We start from the raw sequence: 21,934 nt of genomic DNA, 5'->3' as shown, positions 1-21,934 counted from the left end.
TATGAACATTAACAAGAACCGCGTGAGGACGAGACTAAGTGACTTTCACCTGCGTGACATCTCGCGCTTCAAAACCACTGTTTCTGAGCCAGACCTGGCCTATATAATGCAGTCGAGATCTCAGTATCACCCTTCACATTAGTGCACTTAAGTTATTTGTTTAGTCTTTCATAAAATAGTTCATTTGCATTTAATGTTAATGGTTCGAAGAATGTCGGGCTGAATGGTTGGCCCCCACACATTTTCACCGCACCAGATCTGGCCCTCCTTGCAAAAAGTTTGGACACCCCTGATGTAAGCCATCTAGAGATCCTGATTGGATATCGGATAGGATATAATGTTATGAATAAATGAATGAATGAATAAATAAATAAATAAATAAAGTTAAAAATAAAATCAAGTGTTTTCAGTTGGCACTGAGAACAATGCACTGTTCGTGCCTTCCCTGGCCTGCAGGGGCCAAGCGTTCCACAGGAATGGAGATGCCACACTGGAGGCTCTTCTGCTAGGGGACCACAGCTGGACCACAGGTCCATCCAGCACCACCGTGCACATTTCAGCTAATGATCTCAGTGACTGGGTAGGTTTGTAAGGGAGGAGGTGGTATCCATGCCTCTAGTATCTTGATCCCAAGTTGTTTAGGGTTTAGTACTCCTCATACCAGCCCACCAAGGATCCAATGTGGAGTAGCAGCTAAGACTGCTGGACTGGGACTCAGGAGATCTGGTTTGTAGTCCTCCCACTCAGCCAAAGAGCTCCCTGTGACCAGCTGCACATTATCAGCCCAGCCTTCTTCACAGGGTTGGCATTGTGAGGATAAAATGGAGAAGAAGAGAACATGCCAGGTTCTTCCAAGAGGAAGAAGGGCAGAGGATAAATGTAATGTAATATTAAGAATAAATCCTAAGCACAGCCTGGCTACACAGCCAATTCCATTCTCTCAGAGAAGGAGATGCAGGCAGAAAAGACACTGCTCCTGTCCAGAGCAGCCTTAAGGGCAGCCTTACAAAGAGTGCATTGAGGTAGTCCAGCATTAAGGTCACCAGCACTTGAACCACTGTGGCCAAATTAAACCTGTCTAGGAGAAGCCATCACTGGTGAGCCAGTCCAAGCTGGCAAAAGGCACTCAGAACTGCCACACTCAATTTCCTCCCCACAGGAGATATCCTCCCTGAGGATTTTTGCTCTTGTGCCCTAAATAATAACCCTCAACACAATGTCATGTTTTATATGAAATCAGTAATTATCTAAATAATAATAGCAATTCTGATCCCAGTGTTAAATTAGCAAAATATTTTGTTTGTTTGACCAGCGAATGAGAGGTAAAACAAATCTGGAAAAATCTAATAGGAGTCTGGGGGGGGGGGGGCATCCTTGACTTAGTCTTGACCAATAGAGAGGAGCTGATAGATGAAGTACAAATTAGGGGAGCTCTGGATGTGAGCGATCACTCCATCCTTTGCTATGAGATCAGGGGAATGGGGACGTGCAGCAGGTCAAGCACTGGGACTTCAAGGGGGCCAACTTTGGCCAACTGAAGGCCAGACTGGGGAAAGTCTCCTGGGATAGGTTACTGGAAGGTAAGCGAGTTGAGGAGGGGTGGATGGCACTCAAAAGGGAGGTTTTGGAGGCGCAAGCCTTGACGATACCTGTAGTTAGTTAAGGTGGGGAGGCGGAAGAGAGCGCCACCATGGATGCAAAAGGAGGTGGTTAGAGGGATTAGACAAAAGAGGAACCTCCGTAGGAAATGGGTACTGGGGCAATTAGACAAAAGGGTATACTGGAAGGAGAAGGCCCGTTGCAGAAGGATTCTTCACAAGGCTAAGGCTGATTACGAGCTGAGACTTGCCAAGAATATCAAGAGCAACAAAAAGGGCTTCTTTCAGCATGTAAATAGGAAGAGGAAGGGCAGACAAGTAGTGAGACCACTAAATAAGGAGGAAGGAGATCCAGTGACTAATACAAGGGAACAGGCACAGTAGCTAATTGACTATTTTGCCTCTGTTTTCTCCCCAAAGGAGGATGGGGGAGATCCACATAGGAGATTAGATGAGGCCGGGGATTTAGGGGCAAAGATTAGGGTCACCCCCCTAGAAGTCAAGGGGCTCCTCAGGGCATTGGACATTACAAAGGCACCAGGCCCTGACGGGTTACACCCAAGAGTACTTGGAGAGTTGGCAGGGGTTCTCTCACGTCTGCTGGCCTCCATTTTTGAGGCCTCGTGGAGAACGGGTGAAGTTCCAGAGGACTGGAGGGTGGCATCAGTGGTCCCCATTTTCAAAAAGGGTAGTAGAAGGGACATGGGGAATTACAGACCAGTTAGCCTTACGTCCATTGTAGGAAAAACAATGGAAAGGCTCATAATAGAGAGAGATCTAGTGATGCTAGATAGGGAAGGGAGGCTGGCAGCCACACAACATGGCTTCCGCAAAAACAGGCCCTGCCAGACAAACCTTATGGAATTCTACGACAAGGTTTCGAGATGGCTGGATGGAGGGGATGCAGTGGGTGTGGTTTACCTGGATTTCAGCAAGGCCTTTGACAAAGTGCCCCATGATATCCTGCTAGATAAACTGAGGAGTTTTGGGATACACCAAAGCACTGTCCGATGGATTAGGGCATGGTTGACTGACCGAAAGCAGAGGGTAACCATTAGTGGGGAATCATCGGGATGGCGGCCAGTGACAAGCAGAGTCCCCCAGGGCTCTGTCCTGGGGCTGATCCTGTTTAATCTTTTTATAAATGACATGGAAGAAGGGGTGAACAGTCTGCTGATCAAATTCTCAGACGATACTAAAACTGGAGCAGTGGCCACAACTGAGGAGCAGCTACTCCAGATCCAAGAAGAGGAGACTCAGAGGGGATATGCTGGCGACATACAGGTATGTGAGGGGATGTCACACGGAGATGGGTAGAGACCTGTTCTCCCCTGCAGAGGAAGGCAGGACGCGCTCCAACGGAGCAAAGTTCAGGGAGGCAAGGTTCCATTTGGATGCCAGGAAGCACTTCCTGACAGTTAGGACCCCAAGGGTGTGGAATGGGCTTCCATGGGAGGTGGCTGAGGCCCCATCAGTGAGGGTGTTCAAAGATAGGCTGGACATGCACATGGTGGGCATGTCATGAGCAGAGCTGGCTAGAGCCGGGGGTCAGACTAGATGGCCCAGGAGACCCCTTCTGACCCGCTCTGTTTCTATGTTTCTATGTTCCATAAATAAGTTTATATATAATTACAATTTAAAATGTTGCTTTCCCCAGTCCTATAAAAGGGTTTTTTCCCCTTCCCTTTCGGACAATTTCCAAAGGGAGAGCACTGTTGTGCTGTCGTAACAAGCCACCTTGTAGTAGTTTACAGTGCAGTCTAATACAGGTCTACTCTGAGAGTAGTCCAATTCATTTATTCCCAGATAAGTAAGTACAGAATTGCACCCCGTACAATCATGTGCATGTTCACCCTGAGGTCTCAACATGTTCAGTGGGGCTCACTCCCAGGTAAGTGTGCCAGGATCACTGCCTTAAAGACTAACAGATCAAATACCATGTGGCAGCTCACTGCACTTTCCACGGATGATCAGTTTTATCAGCCACATGGTTGGCACTCTTTGCCACAGCAGCTAAGGCATTGTGTTTGCCTTTCCCTATCGCATTCTTTTGTTGAGTAAACTAGATGAACATTTACAAGGATTATCTCTGATGCCAATCTTTTAAAGTTATGGTATTTTAATCTTGATGTTAACAGCAGTCAGTTTTATGGACGTTACACGTTCCAAGGCTCGACAGTCAATTATGTAATGAAAGGACTGAGAGTTTGCAAGGGCCTTTGACTATGTGCAATGTTCCTGTTCCAAGGACACATTTACTGTGGCATTCCTGCTTGGAGACATCAGATGCAGCAGATGAAGCGGACTTAGGCTGACAAAACCTTATGCAATGCTGCATTTGTTCATCTCTCCAGTGCCACCAGATGCTAAGTTCTTACTTCGTATCTGGTCAACTATCTCAGGGCAGTTTTCTTTCACATATTATTAGTGATGTGAAAAACCTGACCTTTTACTTTCAGAGGCACTGCACATTAGGAGAGTTATTTGAAAAAGCATCTGTGGTTGATTCCTTTTGCAGTGTGATTCTATTTTTGAGCATCCCATGATGGTTAATGGTCGGCATATCGTGTTACCTTTCAAATGCACAGGAGGTGTTCTCTGCCCCATGGGTGATGAACTTCATGCCCAAAGGACTCATCTAGCCCTCCTGAAGTTCCAGTCCAGATGGCCATGCACCCTTCTCCTTTCTCCTCAGCACCCATTGTTCGGTGATCTCTAAGCCTTTCTACAGTTTTTCCCCATTCTAAAAGGCTGAATGCTCTTCTAAGGTTTACCCACTAGCAATATGAGTTTTAAGCTAAAACATGCTGGCATTTGCAGTATTTTGCCCTTGCTCAGTTTGCCTTTAGTCCAGCTTCTTTTTCCTTCCAGTCCCATCCAGCACTGGAGTGCAACCCCCAAAACTTACTCCAGAATGGAGTGTGGCCCTCCGGTGAAAGAGGTTCTGCATCCCTGCTCTAAAAGTAACACACCCTTCGCTCATGTTAGCACATCTCATCCTTAGTATTTCACCTGCCGCTGATTCAACTTGGTCATTCGTGGCATCGCTATTATTTCTTGAGGTTAGAATTGAACTGCAAATGCTTCTCAAGATTTCATTTGTGTTTAGCTGTGTGCTCTTTTAAGAAAGCCAAAAGATTTTTGTCTAACAACCAGATACCAGATTGGAGAAAGCCGAAGATGATTATGGAGCAGTCAGAAAGCAGTGCTAATGAGACACAAAGGGGGCAATGAGGGAGGGGGATTCTGCTCTTACTGCGTTTGCTTTTGTCTTTATTCAAGAGCAGCCGCAGCTCCTGTTCTTGCTTCCCAGGTGTGGAATCTTGGGGTGGTGGCTCCATCGGCACCTGGATATGGAGAGAAAAAGAGAGTGAAAAAAAGAACAAGGCAAAATCAATTAACTGACTTCTTCAACCACATAAGAAGCTTATATGGCATGACCCCAGGGCTCGCAGAGTTGAGACCTACAGGATCTTCTTGGTTTGTTTGTTTGTTTGTTTGTTTTAGTAGAACCCTGAGATCCACCATCGGGGGCCAAATGCAAAAGACATACACCCAGAAGTCAAGAATCCTGAGCCCAAGAACTGGTTTGGTGTTGGTGTACCAGAAGTAAGCAAAGCTCACAATCTCCTTGCACAAAGCTCCACTCTTAGCCATCACAAGCTTTCTTCATGTCTGCAGTATAATTCAAGTTGGGTTTAATTTTGCTGCGCCTATGGTTCAACAAAGTGGGAGCTGGAAATCCTTGCCAATCTACTGCAAGTCACTCCAGAGATCCACCTTCTGCCCAGCCCTGGTGTGATGTGCCTGAAGCTTACTTCCACAGGTTCAGGTGCTCCAGTTCCCAGGAGAAGGGGATCAATAGTGCAGCCCTAGAGAATGCTCCAGAAACAACAGAACCCTCAGCTGCGACAACAGTCACTTTCATCTGCAGCGACTCAAAAATCCCAAGACTGCAGAAGAAGCTCAAAATGTCCAGACTTCTGCCCTCAACCATATGTGTTCACTTTCAGGGGCAATATCCCATACAGGCCCAATGGATATGAAGCTGCCATGTATTGGCTTAGATTACCTGTCCATCTAGCCTCAGCTGGTGACATCTCTGCATGGAGATACCTAGTACCGATGCTGGGACCGTCTGCATAGAATTAGGTTATCACTATGCTCTAGAGCCATCCTACCTTCAGATTTCTGTTTCTCAGCCCACCATTCACTGTCTCCCAGTTCCTTCAGCCACTCTATTATGGCTGCTCTTTTCCAGTTCCTCTACTGCATTAGGCCTTTCGGCTCAGCTGCCACCACTGCCTTTGCACTATCTGTCACAGGAAATATGAGAAGCTGCTTTATACCAAGTCAGGCTCTTGGTCCATCTAGCCCAGTATTGTCAACACAGACTGGCAGCCATGGCTTGGCAGCATTTTAGGCAGGGTTCATTCCCAGCCCTACCAGGAAATGCTGGGGGTTGAACCTGAACTGCAGTCCTGAAGATTTGCCCTGTCTGCAGATTTCCCCACCTGCATCTCCTCTGCCTCAGTGTGATGTTTGCCAATATTATATTGCCAACACCTTCCCCATCAGCTGTAAAGAATGTCTAGGAACACCCCACATTAACACAGCAAGTCAGCTGTGTGTGGGAGCTCACAGACAGCCAAGCAATGCCAGGCAGTGTGCAGTTACAGAGAGCCAGCTGCACAACATTCACTTTGCGTTCATTTGGTTGAGTATGTTGTTGGGGCATCAAGTGGCAGTTAGCAGCAGAGCAGCTAAGTGGCTTCCCTTGGAGAGCTCTTCAGTCAGACTAAAGATAAGCAGCAGCTTCCTGGAGCCTCTACAAAGTCCCCTTTCACTCTTCCATGCACTGGTTGGTGACACGGGAGGCCGTGGCGCTCTCCCATGGATGCCTGAGCTGATCCATCTTCTGGCAAGGAGTGGTGCTAGCATGGGAAGGATCCATGGCATGGGCTCTTTCTCATATACAATTTATGTCTTCAAGCCTGTTGGCAGGACTTGCTGTGGATTACATCTCCCATCATCCTTGGCTATACCCCTGAGCCTAATGGGAGTTGCATTCCAAACCATCTGGAGGGTGCCAGATTGGGAAATGGTTAGCGATATCTTACTGGCCTCCACCCTTTTGAAGTCATCTGATTGGGCTCCAGGAGAAAGTGGAAGGTCATTCGCTTCTCCTGGTCACCTGCCAGGGCTAGAAGGTTCCTGCCCAGAGGTTCCTATCCCCTAACACAGGGGTGGGGAACAAATGGCCCTTGGACTGCAACTCCCATCATGCCTCTCCAGCAGCCAGGGCTGATGGGAGTTGCAGCTCAGTAACATCTGGAGGGCTATATATTTGCTGCCCTGCACTAGCAAGCAGGCCCTACAGTTGCTTTTGCACATACACATCCTGCCTCTTAGTCAGCTATCCTAATGGCACAGTGAGTAAAAAAGAGACTCTGTGCACATCCAACAGGAGTCCAGGCTCAAACTCCCCAGCATTCTAGCAGTACCATGACAAAAAGAGAAGTGAGTCAAAAGCCCCTTCACTTACCACAAGTAATCAATGCCAGGGGAAACCAGAGGTTCAAGTGAGTTTAGATAACCTGGTGCCCTCTACATGCTTTGGAATACAACCCCCATCATTCCCAGCCAGCAAGGCTTAAGGTCACGGTTTATGGGAGCTATAGATCAAAATTTCTGGAGGACTTTGGCTTGGTCGGCCCTCATTTATGGGTTGTGATTCTATAAGCTACTGACTGAGTTTGCGGCTCGTGAGTTCCTCTTGGATGTTTCCGTATCTGCCTGTTCCAGTGTCAAAGAACCAGGAAAGAAGAGGGGGGCAAAGCTGGCCTGAAACCAGCTGCTCCTTGGAGAGCAGGTGGCACCCACTTCCCCAGCCCAAGCCCCCAAGAAAGGGTATCACACTTACCCGCAGGTGCGGGTAGGTGAGCTGCTCCACTTGCTGCTGGTGCAAGCTGGCCAGGAAGAGCTGGTGTTGCAGCTGCTGCGTCTGCTTCAGGGCCAGCAAGGCTGTGTCGGGCCCAGATTTGGCTAGGCGCTGTCCAATCCGCAGGTCCATGGGAATGGTCTGGGGGACCCGCAAGGAGACACAGAGCTTCAGGGCAGCTGTTGAGACACAAGGTGTTGGTGCTCAGTGGCTGTCCATCCTGGCCACTTCCACAATCCCCCAGCCCAACATAGATCCTTTGAGACTGGGTTGAACATCCCACTTCCAGCTTTCTTTTCCTGCCCTTCCCACTAAGCCGAGGTACTGAAGCTCAAATCTGGCCCACTGGGGGTCCCAGTGCTCCCCAGGTGGCCCCACCTGCTTCCTTCCCCCAGCCACCAACTGTTTGAGGGCTACCCCACTTTTATGCAGTCTTTTCTCCATTCTAAATGGCCAAAGTACCTCTCTTAAGGGTTAGTTGCTGACAGTAAGAGACTCATACTAAAATATCCCCAAAGTTTTGGCATCTTGGCCCCACCCAACTTTCCCTTCAGCTCCATCTGCCACTGAAATGCAGCCCCAATAAGAACTCAGATTTTGTCCTGCCCCACATTTTTGGAGGCAGTTATCAGCTCAAAAAATATAGCCATATGGCCCAATTTGTGGCTTGTTGTTGTTGTTTTGGGGGGTTGACTATAGGAACACTGCCATTATGATGAAAGTTACTATATTATCAGCATTGACAAATGCAGTGTATTTTGTACATTCTGGAATGAAACATTCCGGAAAAATTCCCCTGTATTTGTTATTTTCAGTAGCCTGAATTCATCCATTATAATTTATGTATTCTACATAAGCAGTTAGGGAAAAAACCTTACAAACCCAGGCACACCTTATGGGAAGCAGAATAAATTATGCAAATCTGTGTAATTTTCCACAAACCATATTCCATCAGCAGGCTTCCTCAATACTCATTCCCAGATTTGCCTTGCTAACCATTTTATCTCAGAAACATTTGCACCTCATCTTCCCAGCACAAGATCTTTGAAGTGGCTTACAATCCAAAAAGAAACAAATGTCAAATTCAAGCTATAAAAATTTAACCTATCAATCCAACATATGTGCACTTGATTACAGTAACAGAACCACCAGCAGCAGAGTGCAAGCTGTTCATACTGAAGAGCTTCCCCTATGATTCACCAAAAGCTTTAAGGAAACATAAGCTGTCTAATACTGAATCAGACCCTGCCTGGGTCCAACCTGCCCAGTATTACCAACACTGACTGGCAGGAGCTCTTGCAGGGTGTCAGGCAAGCATATTTGCAGCCCTGCAGGGAGAAGCCAAGGATCGAACCGCGACTATGGCTGCCTCCCAGAGGTTTCGCTTGGTGCTTAACACACAGCCACACAAGCCCTTTTGAGAAGGCTATTTATTCTATGTGCTAGAGAAGGCTTTTTCCCCACTGACACCTGGGGCAGGGCCTTAGAGAACCACCCCAATCAATGGACAGGTCTGTATATGTTGCAGGAGAGAGGAGAGGAGCAGTGGTAGGGTAAGACATGTGTCCTCTGAGATACATGCTGGGGGGGCAAACAACTGAGTGCCAGAAACTGCAGACACTGCTCTGTATGTCTCACAAACAGAATTCCCTGGCAGTCTGGATGTGCTACCTGAAAGGTGACTGAGACATCTTTTAGATCAGTGAATCATTCCAGCATTCCAGCAAAGCAGTCAGTCAATCCATCTAGAACTAGAGACACTGGGCTGGATCTAGACTGACTCAGAGCAGACCCACTGAAATAAATAGGAATAAGTTTGCCATGGCTACAGCCCCATCAATTTAAATGGGTCTGCTTCAGGTATGATTATACAGGAATCCAGCCCATTTGTTCGCGATCTCTCTTCCACCGGCTGCCAGTAATCCAAAGATACAAAAGAATCTGCAAACGTGTTCCCATGTAAGATTCAGCAGAAGCACAACTCCAAGAGCAAACAGGTCTGGTGGCCCCAAGCAAACTAGTCATGCACAAGCCCCACTGAAACCAAGGAGCCACAAAGACAACTAATAGATCCCACTGGTTTCAATGGAGCTTAAGTGCGACTAAACCTTTGTGGGGAGGGACTGTGACCTTTGCTTTTATTACAGGTTGAGTGTATTCAGTGCGTGCTTGACTGTTTCCCAGAGCACAGTATCCAAAACCTGATGCAGAAGAGAACACCTGGAGAATCTCACCTTTCATTCAGAAACAGAAAAAAAATTCCCAACCCTTATGGATATGGAGATAAGCAGGTAACATTGTACACCTTGCTTGATGCAATTTTCAAATTCAGCAATCAGCTGAGCAATTCCTAGCTCTTGTGTACCACGGGGCATTTCTCAGGGCAGAATTGGGGTCATGTTGGCACAGGCTTTGGATCGTGGGTGGCAGCAAATTGACACAGAGTAATACTTAGCCCTGGTTAAACTGTGCTTCCTTACATAAACTTCAAACTAGCTATCAACTAGAACCGTAAGTAAACCGGATTCAGATTCCATCCTGAGAAGCAAAACCACTAATCGCATCCTCTCCCTCCAGACACTTTCTAACAAGCCCACCAAAACCGCCCTGACAGCCAGCGAATTACTTGCTTTGCTAGCATCTGATATGATTGGACAATTTCTGTGCTAAAAACTGGTCCTTGGGAGAACAGCCAAAATGCAAACACACGCACCATCCCCAGCCAGATCAAAAATAAAGCGGCACCACCGCAACAGGAAAAACAGAGCAGCCTCAGCCCTGCCCAAGGAACAAGGCCATCTTGAGGCTGCTGCCTTAGTTGAAACATTCCGGCTTGCCTCCATGCATCAGGCCAACAGTAAAAATAGGTTCAGAATGGGAAAAGAAAAGTTAAGAGAGGAAAAGGTCAGCCACTCCTCAATCACCCAAAAAGTGGAAATGAGGGGACACCAATCTGCATGGGTATGTACATAGGCAGATGTAAATCTAGGAATAATGACTATAACTGGAGTAGAAATACAGGGCATCCTAGTAGTGTTACATCCAGTATTAATCCTACTTAGAGTTGGACTCAGTGAAATGCCAAAATCCCTTTCATTTCACTTGCTTTTCTGTATGAAAGACTAACACTGGAGAGAACCCATACTGAGGAAGACTACAAGTGCCACCCCGCTGAGTCTGCTGTCCAGGTGTCAAGGGTGGCTAATTCAAGGTCTAACTCTTCCTTCAGAAGGATCTTCATTTTAATAGTAGACTTGGGACTGGGACTTGGGACTTTAAAAAGAAGACTGTAAAAGAGGATACCTGGCCACCCTATGAATGAAGGCCTTAATAGAATCAGTGGATGCTCCCTTCCGAAGAACATAAGATGGTATTATCTTCTATTGGCGACTATCACGTATGCTTAGGGCCATGAGAAAGAAACATGCTGAGAAGGAAATGTCATGAAATTATCGAATTATGATAGCTCCTGTGAAACCACTGCACCCTGGGTACAGGAGGAACCTCACTGTACCTCTGCATGAGTTGTTCCTCTCAGCAGGCCTCTTTCAAGCAAGAGGAATGCTCAGACTAGTGGCTCACAGGGACTGCCCCTGCCATGTTGCTGCCTGAACTGAAGCATTTAAAGTTGCTGTCCCAGCCCTCCCACCAAAGTCAAAACACATAGCGCTCAAAGCAGGCCAAGGCTTTTCTTTTTCTTTCTGTCTGTCTGTCTTTCTTTCTTTCTTTCTTTCTTTCTTTCTTTCTGTCTTTCTTTCTTTCTGTCTTTCTTTCTTTCTTTCTTTCTTTCTTTCTTTCTTTCTTTCTTTCTTTCTTTCTTTCTTTCTTTCTTTTTGCGGGGGGGGGGGTGTCAGACAATGATGTTCATAACTTCCTCTTCCCCATACTTGGCAGTAAGCATATTTTTCATTCATTCATTCATTCATTCATTCATTGCATTTGTATGCCGTCCTTCACTATCACATCTCAGAATAATTTTATTCTGCAAATTTTATTTATTAAATGTATATCCCTCAACTTTTCCCCTTTCAAGGAACTCAAGATAGCTTATATATTCCTCCTCCTCCTCATAACAACAACAACAACAACTTCTGAATTAGGTTGGGGTGGACACAGTCACCCAGTTGGCTTCATGGCATGGCAGGACCAGAACTCCTGGGTTCCATTCCACACTCTTAACCACTACACCACACCGGCTCTACACTATACCACACTACACCACACAATGAACACAGTCAATGACTAACCATTTGCTCCTGATTCCTCACACCTGATATCTGTTGCCTGAAGCAGACTCCCCACTTGTGACTCAAGCAGCAGTCTGGGACAAAATTGGGCTGACGAGAGTGAGTTCTGCTTCCATGGTGCAACAGCTGCCTGTAGAACCAGCCAGTGGTCTTCCCCAAACACACGCAAGCACACGGATGGATGATCCACAGCTCAGTGCTGGGCCATATGCTCTACATGCAGAAGGTTCCCAGCACATCTAGCACATCTCCAAGCAGGACAAACCCTGGAGAGCTGCTGCGGATCAATGTGGACAACACTGAGTTAGATGCTACAAGGCAGCTGCATTCATCATAAGGGCATTTAGCCAGTTCAGATACAAAAGAGGTTTTGCTTGTTTTCATTTGGTTTGCAGCTCTCTGTGGTTGAATGCACACAGAGCTACTCTGTGAACCAAATATGCTCATGGACAGTCCTTTTGCTTTAAAAGAGATGCGGGGGGGCAGGGTGCAGAAGATTGGCCTCCACTGGGCTCTGGGAGTCATGGCCCGTGTTCCACAGCAGCCTGTGTGAAACCTCACTCATTTTATGGAGAGGAACATTAGCTCATATTTATAAATAAAATTTGGAAAACTCAACAGTGGACACAGGATTGGAAAAGGTCAGTTTACATTCTGATCCCAAAGAAGGGCAATGCCTAAGAATGTTCAAACTACCGCATCATTGCACTCATTTCACATGCTAGCAAAGTGATGCTCAAAATCCGACAAGCTAGGCTCCAGCAGTATGTGGACCGAGAATTACCAGAAGTACAGGCAGGATTTCGAAGAGGGAGAGGAACTAGAGATCAAATTGCCAACATACGCTGGATCATGGAGAAAGCTAGGGAGTTCCAGAAAAGCATCTACTTCTGCTTCATTGACTATGCCAAAGCCTTTGATTGTGTGGATCACAACAAATTGTGGCAAGTTCTTAAAGAGATGGGAGTACCAGACCATCTTAGTTGTCTCTTGAGAAACCTATATGCGGGTCAAGAAGCAACAGTGAGAACTGGACACGGAACCACTGATTGGTTCAAAATTGAGAAAGGAGTTCGGCACGGCTGTATACTGTTGCCCTGCCTATTTAACTTATATGCAGAGCACATCATGAGAAAGGCGGGGCTAGATGAACCACCAGTTGGAATTAAGATTGCTGGGAGAAATATCAACAACCTCAGATATGCAGATGATACCACTCTCATGGCAGAAAGTGAAGAGGAACTAAAGAGCCTCTTGATGCGGGTGAAGGAGGAGAGTGCAAAAGTTGTCTTGAAACTCAACATTAAGAAAACTTAAGATCATGGCATCCGGTCCTCTCACTTCCTGGCAAATAGAAGGGGAAGAAATGGAGGTTGTGACAGATTTTATTTTCCTGGGCTCCAAGATCACCGCAGATGGGGACTGCAGCCAAGAAATTAAAAGACACTTGCTCCTGGGAGGGAAAGCTATGGCAAATCTAGATAGCATACTAAAAGAGACATCACCCTGCCAACAAAAGTGCGTATAGTGAAGGCTATGGTTTTCCCAGTTGCAATGTACGGCTGTGAAAGCTGGACCATAAGGAAGGCTGAGCGCCAAAGGACTGAGGCCTTTGAATTGTGGTGCTGGAGGAGACTCCTGCGAGTCCCTTGGACTGCAAGGCGATCAAACCAGTCAGTCCTAGAGGAGATCAACCCTGACTGCTCTTTAGAAGGCCAGATCCTGAAGATGAAACTCAAATACTTTGGCCACCTAATGAGAAGGAAGGACTCCCTGGAGAAGAGTCTAATGCTGGGAACAATAGATGGCAAAAGAAGAAGGGGACGGCAGAGAATGAGGTGGCTAGATGGAGTCACTGAAGCAGTTGGTGTGAGCTTAAGTGGACTCCAGGGGATGGAGGAGGACAGGAAGGCCTGGAGGAATGTTGTCCATGGGGTTGCGATGGGTCAGACATGTCTTCGCGACTAACAACAACAACATAAATAAAATAATAAAAAGTGGGTGATGGGAGGAGGTAACAGGGTCTCTTCCTGACTCCCTGGAGAGTTGCTATCAGCCAGAGCTGAAGCTATTGGGCTAGACCAGGGGTCAGCAACCTTTAACACTCAAAGAGCCATTTGGACCTGTTTCCCACACACACACACACAAACACCGGGAGCTGCAAAACCCTTTTGACATCTAAAATGAAGATAACACTGCATATATTGTTTTTTACCTTAATGCTATGTATATCTTCATTATGATTTAGCTGCAGCTCTTGTTCTGTTAAAAAAAATGTTATTTTTAATCTTCCATTATTAACTAGTAGGACTCCTTTCATATATTTTGAATAGAACAGCTTCCCGAAGAGTAAAAGTCAGTGCTAAAGGGCTGCATGCATTAAACAGCAAACCCCATAAGTTTGTCAGTAGTAAAAGCAAATGAATCTACCCATGTACCATTAAACGTTCGGTTTTCTTCAGAAACTTTTCTTCAGATTTATCCATGGTTGGAGTGGGGGAAAGCTCAGTAAATCTGCCTGGTTGCAGATATAGGTGTGTTTAGTGACTGATTAGCAGATAAACAGTCAAGTGCTGTGAATTGTGACAGGTCCCAAGCGCAGCTTTTAATATTCAGATGAAGGAGATTACATTAGGACAAAGAGAATCTTTTCAGCAGTTTCTATGAGAGCCTGCAGGAAGCTTGTTTAGCAGAGGAATGTAGTGATTTACTTAACTAGATTTACTTAACTAGCTGCCTGTGGGTGTTCAAAGATAGGGTGGACATGCACATGGTGGGCATGTGGTGAGCGGAGGCGGCTGGTGCCGGAGGTCAGACTAGATGGCCCGGGAGACCCCTTCTGACTTGCTCGATTACTATGTTTCTATGTTTCTAGCTGATTTACTTAACTAGCTAGCGCTGCGTTCCTGAGTGGAGCTTCGAGCGGATCAGCGGCTGTGCAGGAGCATGTTTTGAGCGATGGAGCCTCAGCAGGGGGGTTCAAGAGCCACATGTGGCTCTGGAGCAGCGGGTTGCCAACCCCTGGGCTAGACTGATGGGAGGTGAGGTGTCCAGGTGCCATTTCCCCTCCTGCCAGTATGGTGTAGAGGCTAAGTGTGTGGGACTGGGACTCAGGAGATTTGGGTTCTCCCACTCTGCCATGAAGCTCAATGGGTGACTTTGGGCCAGTCACAGGCTGTCAGCCAAACCTGACACTCCTGGGTTAAATGGCTCAGCAGGCTAGCAAAAAGATGTGCTTGATTTATATCTATGCATGGAGGAACTGGCCAAGCTTTGAATAGTGAAAAGGCCGCCCCACAACTGCTGCGAATGACCTGCTCCCTTCAGGGTGCTTCTTTAGGTAGCCCCCTAGGAATAAGCAGCTGGAAAGGGCCTCTCGACTCATCATTTCTACATTCACAGACATGGGCTTGGCCTGGGCTGCGTCTCAGTGGCTGGTTTATTTACTTTGCAACCTCTCGCTGGGGTTTCATTATCCAGGCCCTGCTGAGAGCCTTGTAACAATCATGGATTAATGCTGCCCTGTTCGAGTTGCCCCTCAGCTTCTGTTGCCAAGCTGGTCAGGCACAGTAGCCTGTTTTCCTACTATCAACAAAGTGTGGCTGAGTATGTGCATTTTGCAAGGGCATTTCAATTGTCTGCTTGACTGAAATGTACATTTTTAGGCAGAAGAAAGGCCTACAACTCTCAGCATCCCCCCCTCTGGCTGAGGCATGCTGCAAGTTGTAAGCATGCATCGGATTGTGCTTTGGGGTACATATTTAGAGAGAGAAATGCCCTGGAACTCCCAGCATTGCTTCACCAGAATGGCTGGTGGGGGAATGCTACAAGTTGTAAGGCTTTTCTCTGTATCAAGCCTGTATTTAAAGCCATGAGGACAGAATACATGAACTGAGAAATGAAACTGATAAGGGGTGTGTGCATATATATAAATGGAATAAGAGTTTTACAAGGCATTCCATTTTTATTGACATGTTATCAGTAACCTGTTTTATGGTACTCTGAATGAATATGTGCCTATTGAATTTTATTGTGCCCGCTCTGTATGGCTTTTATCTCGTGCAGAACATTTAAAGGAGGCCTAAAAATAATGTTGAACAAGTCCTTTTTCAATACATTCCCACTGGTCATGATGGCAGGCATTTCACTCTATTCACAGCAACTCTGCTGGCAGAGAGTGGTTGGGGATGGGAGGCACTGCCTCTCCCCTTTAGGGAAAAGAAGGGGAGGTTTGGATGACCCATCTCTTCAGGATAGGAAGCATCAGTTGCTCTTCCCACAACAGAGGACAGCAACCTTGCAATCTAAGTCTGCACTCCTTGGCTGGTTTTGGGGCAGCCTTGAGTGTCTAGGGGAGAAGGTGGGCTATGCTTCTGCCCATGAAACAAGGCCTGGCATCCAGTGCTGCAAAGCTGTGGCTTTGGCAGTTGTCAAAGCCAAGCCCAACTTCTTGGCAAGAACTGGAAAAAGGGAGGCCCCTGCTTATGGCCTGGCCTTGACACACTAGCAGGAGAGAGGGGCAGCCAAGCACCTTGCCTTGGGAAGGGAAAGGGAGACAGAGCTTCCACCTTTCCACCCCCCTGCAGGATGCATAGGTTCCGACTGCAGGCTGATTACATCAGCACAGGGAGGATGCACCCTGGTGCCAAGGGAAGCAGAACAAAGATCAAACACAAAAACCCAGAGCACTTTAGTCCAATTAACAGCCATTTGCATAAGTAGGGGAGGCTCTCCTAAACTGGTTGGGCTGGAAGTTCACTCCAGGCTATGAGATGGAGCAAGGCAGCCTGTTCTAACAGCACGCAAGAGCGAGACTTGGGGAGTGTGAATGCACTCTGGCTGTGCAAACACACACATTGCCACCATCACCAATGCACCCACTACAAGCTGGCCTGTGCTTTGATGATGCCCAGGTCAAATTATTTATGGCATATTGCTTAGGGCTCTGATGTTTTTCTCTTTTTATTTCTGGGGTGTGGAGGGTTGTAGCTGTTTGGAACTTTGTGTCTTTTAATGCACACCTGGTGCCCTTCACCTGTCTGAAATGACAACTCTCCGCATCTCTAACCCTTGGCCATGTTGGCTGGGGCCAAGGGGAGTTGAAGTCCAAAACATCTGGGGTGCACCAGACCAGGGAAGACTCGTTTAGTGCTACTGTAAATCACTTTGAGTCTTTTTTTTTTAAGACAGACTTACAAAAATGCACTACTGATGAAGGTGGTGGTGGTGGTGATAATAACGATGTTGATGATGCTCACAGCAAGGACTGCCACCAACCCAAAATCACCATGGTGAGTTTTCTCCTCCAGTTGAGCTTACTATCTCTCCCTTGCCATTTAAAGACTGCATTAAAATAGTTTTGAGCAGGGCAAAAATACACTGCAGTGGGCAGAGAATTCAGCCTTTTATTCCAAATCACTGAGAAGCCGCTTTCCAGGTAAAGACCTCCCAAGACAGGGAAATGTTAAGGAACAGCCTACTAGGGCTGCAGCCCTGCATCTCTGGGAGGCACCCTGCTGTCCACGGGCATTTGCTGAAATAAAAACACAGGGGCCCTGATTATCTGTGGTGACCTCTATTGTGTCTGATCCTCCTGAATTAGCTTGCATTACTCCCCCTCCAGCCTTTCTTCTGGTTGTTCCCTGAAATCAGAGGCCACCGCCCCATCCCTGCCCACCCATGTACCCTTTGTACAAGATGGGTGTCCTTAGGAGACATCATCCTTTAAAGACACACACACACACACATAGAGGCTTTAGAACATGAATACATTAGTATATGTAGATTTGTTTGTTTGGACCTGTGGGCTTAAACCTCAGATCTTTCCAGTACATAGCACAGCTCTGGTATACAGTCAATTAAAAAACCACACATCACACAGTTACAACTGCGTCATGATGATTAAAATCAACAACAGCAGACCAAACAAATAAAAGCCAGCAACAAAGCCGCACCACCGAGAGCCTTGACTATTGGTCAGCATAGACTTGAAGTAAACAAACAAGCAAACTGTAGACCCTTTTGCCCTCCCTCTACAACTCTGAAGTGAGAGGGCAATGATTTGTTTGTTTATTTAAAATGTTTCTATTCCATCTTTATCCAGGCAGATCTCAAGATGGCTTACAATCAGAGTGTAAGAACACATTAAAATACAACTATTATATATAAAATATACACTAAAACAATTCAACTATATGTTAAATTAATCAACCCTTAAAATAATGGATAAATAAAAATGCTTTGTCTTGTGCTTTAAAGAATAAAGCATCAGTGCTAGGCGCACCTCTTTGGGGTGCACATTCCAAAGCCGGGGCACTACCACAGAAAAGACCCTTCCCCCAGGTAGCTACTCTTCTAATCTCCTTCAGAGACAGTTCCCAAAGAAGGACCTCAGTGGAAGATCTTAGAGGTGTATTAGTGGAGGGAGTCCTGAAATGTGGGGTCATGGTTCCTTTTTCCTGCTAACATGAACACTCTTAACAGCAATTCAGAAAAGCAGGGCCTTGGAAGCTGATTTTAGGGCTAGGCCAAGCTATTATAAGGCAACTCTTCAAATAACCTAATCTCAAACAAGGGCAGCCAGATGCAAGAGAGAACAGGACATCTGCCGCTTCAGTTGTGGTGTAGAAGAGGGAAGTTCAGTGTGAGATCCAGTGTGGTATAGTTAGAATGCTGGACAGGGGACCAGGGAGAAAAAGACAAGATATAAATGCAATGCTATGAGAACAACAACAACAACAACAACAGGTGGAGGAGCCCTGCTCTGTTTTGCATCTGGCCACTTCCGAGCAAACTATTACTGGTTTTAAAGAGTGAAAAGGAAGCCCTTTGACCTGAGCTGTGAAGGAAATAGCATGCAGATGGTCTCAACGTCCAGATGAGATGTTTGCTTCATTCAGTAAATTCTCCCTCTACAAGCTTGACATGCCAACTAAATTTCACAAGCTAGGAAGGGCCTTGCTAGAATCCCCACTTGTGGCCAGGGTGCAGGGGTGCTCTGAGTGTCATGTGCTCCTCTCCATAATAAAGCGCACTGGAATGAACTATGCAAAACAGCAAAGTGATGCACCTCATTAGTGTAATGCATACACAGTGCCTTACGACTTTGCTTTTTTCATCCTTGCTCCTGTGTATTTAACTTTACCCCAACAGGTAGAAATATTGCAGGGAAAGCTTTCTGTGGCCTGGTACAAAAAATCCTCTTCCTTAATTCCTGAACCTCAAGCAGGGGAAGGCTGAGTGGCAGGCTCAGATCTATCAGGTCTTCTTGTCACCCTTGAACTGCATGTTTTCTATCGGCAGTTCAAAAACTAAAGAACAGAACTCCATTCAAGCACCCTCAGAGGCTTTTCCCCCCCTTGGGCACCACACTCAAATATTCCCAACTGACTGATATAAGGTGGTCAAATTTTACACACTTTTCAGACTTTCTGAACCAATCCTCCAAACCAAGTGCCCTCCAGAAATATTGGCCAACAACTCCCAGAATTCCTAACCTTTGATCATGGTGAGGATGATGGGGATGGGAATCCAAAGCATCAGGTTGGGCAAAGTTGTTAAACTATGTCGTATCAAAGCACAGCCAAGTTGCACCTTTGGACATTGCCCCTTTCTCCATATGGAGGCTGGGAGCAAGCCAGGACTCCTCTGACATTTGGAACTTGGCTGTTTTTCTTAAGCCACTTCTCTGTTCATATTACTTTTCAGAATCTCCTTTGCTCATGCTACTGCCCTCCTCAAGGCACAGTGACAACTGCTTGCCACGGAATTATAAACATAGAAACAGAGCGAGTCACAAGGGGCCTCCTGGGCCATCTAGTCTGACCCCCAGCTCCAGCTGGTTCTGCTCATGACATGCCCACCATGTGCATGTCTAGCCTATCCTTGAACAAACATCGTTAACTTTTTCTTTCATTCTCTTCACTGGGTGCCTGCTCCTGTACTTCCAACAGGATGCACAGACATGAGAAAGTCATTGTGCTTATTTTCATATTTTGAAAAGATTCACTAGCATAGCAAGTGGAAAAGGCACAGAAACACACCCCACTTTTTCCTTCCCCTTCTGGTCCACTGGCAACAATGCTTGCAGGGAAAGAAAGTGAAATCAAATGGTAGAGAATCAAAGCCTCCCCTGGTTATCCTATAGGAAAGGTGAAAGACCCCAGCAAAGTTCCCAAGTTCCATTTCCCTTCGGGCTGGGCAAGGGCTAGCAAGGAGGTGGACTGGTTGTAATCACTCCCAAAAAGGCACTCCTGCTTCTTCTCAGCCTATTCCAAGCTTTCCAGGTTAATCTGCAAGGGAGAGGGAGGCATGCCAGCATCCTGAGGCCAGATGCTTAAAGCAACCAGCTACCAGAGAACAGGTGGGCAGAGGTTCTAAATAGAGGTGAAAGAGGCAAAAAACAAACAAAAAACAAAACAAAACAAAACAAAAGCCAAAACTGAGCTTTCCAAGTGCAGATTTCTCCGGGACCCCAATAGTTTAGGGCTGCCATTTTCTAGACCAGACTTTGGTCCTCTGTCTTTAACAGCAGGCCTTCGTAAGTGACAGCAATTTCTCTTCATTCTCTTGCAGGGCATGTTAGGAAGAACTTGCTTGTGAGATTCTGAACATCAAACCTTAAAGGAACAGGCAAGACCAGTGAACAACCCTACCACAGTTTTTGATTTCATTTGGGCTTGTACAGCAAACTCAGCCCACCAATTATGTTGGTTATACAGGATCAATGTGTCTCTTGTTTTTTCTGCTTGCTACAGAGTGACCTGATAAAAAACCACGTCAGAGCCCCTGCACCTTACAGAGGCTATTTTGGTGCAGTTTGTCATTTTTTGCACCTGCCTACCAGTCTGCTTTTTAAGGTTGGTGCTAATGTTTTATTTTGTTTTTAATGTTCCAATCTCCCTTGCTTGGCTTTAGAAAGCCAGTACAGAAATAAAAAAGTAACCCTAATATTAATAGTAATAACAAATCATTGGAAACAGTGCAATCTTATGGCGCATGTCTGCTTGGAAGTAAGTTCCAATGGGGATTAACCCTGGGAATATCTGCATTAAGGCTGCTTGCATCAGATTGCAAAAGAAGAGGTTGTCAAGCCCCTAGCAAATCCTAGTATGTAGCCAGTGGGTGCCTTCAGCTCTGAAGGTCACCTAGCTGAGCAGGCCAGGCTTACAATATTTCAGTTGTAGTATTTCAATATTTCAGTTGCCATTGGTAAAACTTTACAAGCATATCTGGGTAAAAAAGTGCACAAGCTGCTACCAAACAAAGCTTTGCACACTCACACACCCCTCCCTATGCCACAAAAAAGTTCAAAATAACAGCATGCCAACAGTAATGCAAGAGCCTAAGATGTTCTAAATTCTATTATTTTAAAAGTGATAGATGGAGGTCAACAGGGAAGCAACATCTGCACATGCCCATTTGCAGGAAAGGGGAGAAGGAAGGGGTGCACCAGGCCTTTCTGGAGTCTCAGGCAAAGTGCAACAGTCATTCACCCATGGCACCTACGAGTTTCATTTTCTTGGATGAATTTCAGCTACTGTCATAAAATCATGTAATCCAAACTGCTGCCCAATGCAGACTTGACACATTTTTGCAGGGAGTTGCTACAGCTTCCCTAAGAATGGATCAGCCCAAGGTCCACCTAGTTCAGCATTCACACAGTGGCCCACCAGCTGCCTATGAGAATCCCACAAGCAGGACCTGAGTATAACAGCACCCTCTTGCCCATGACAAATGGCTCTGTGATCTATCCTAATGCACTTCCACACCTGAGAATCTGGGCAAAGCCTGTGGAAAAATCTGGCAAGACACCAGTGAGCCTGGCCCTTTTCCATCCTAGCTGATCATTACTAGCTGGGTCAGTAGCTCTCTCTGTACAGGGCATGGAAGCAACTGCTACCTCCTTTAAGGAAGCATTGATGAAACTCTGAAATGTTATTCTTCTAAAGCCAATAGAGCCCCCACCCCCACCCCATCTGAGTGATTACTGGGCAATCTCAAACATAACATTTCTGGGCAAGCAACTAAGTGTGTACAACTCCAGACACGTTTGAATGAAACAGATTGTCTAGATGCTTATCCAAGTGGCTTCAGGCCCAGTTTTGGTACTGAAATTACCCTGACTACCTAGGAGATGACTTACACTG

The 21,934-nt window shown here is 46.3% G+C and overlaps 1 protein-coding gene across 6 annotated transcripts in view; it reads right to left on the bottom strand.

The window, feature by feature from the left end:
- The window catches only part of HDAC7 (histone deacetylase 7), a 244,594-nt gene that overhangs the window by 73,686 nt on the left and 148,974 nt on the right, over window positions 1–21,934 (bottom strand). For 4 of the 6 annotated variants that reach the window (XM_044431113.1, XM_044431112.1, XM_044431114.1 and 1 more), the window contains 2 exons: window positions 7,522–7,718; window positions 4,855–4,945 (listed from right to left, as the gene is read on the bottom strand). In XM_044431113.1, the coding sequence (XP_044287048.1) occupies window positions 4,855–4,945; window positions 7,522–7,718 (288 nt within the window). The remainder of the gene's footprint in view (window positions 1–4,854; window positions 4,946–7,521; window positions 7,719–21,934) is intronic. The other 2 variants (XM_044431116.1, XM_044431117.1) reach the window with 1 other exon arrangement.

The sequence above is a fragment of the Varanus komodoensis genome, unplaced genomic scaffold (assembly GCF_004798865.1).
Source record: "Varanus komodoensis strain SLA01 unplaced genomic scaffold, ASM479886v1 scaffold22, whole genome shotgun sequence".
NCBI classification, from domain to species: Eukaryota; Metazoa; Chordata; class Lepidosauria; order Squamata; family Varanidae; genus Varanus; species Varanus komodoensis.
The sequence above is the reverse complement of the archived record's forward strand: the minus strand, read 5'-3'. Positions and strand labels throughout refer to the sequence as shown.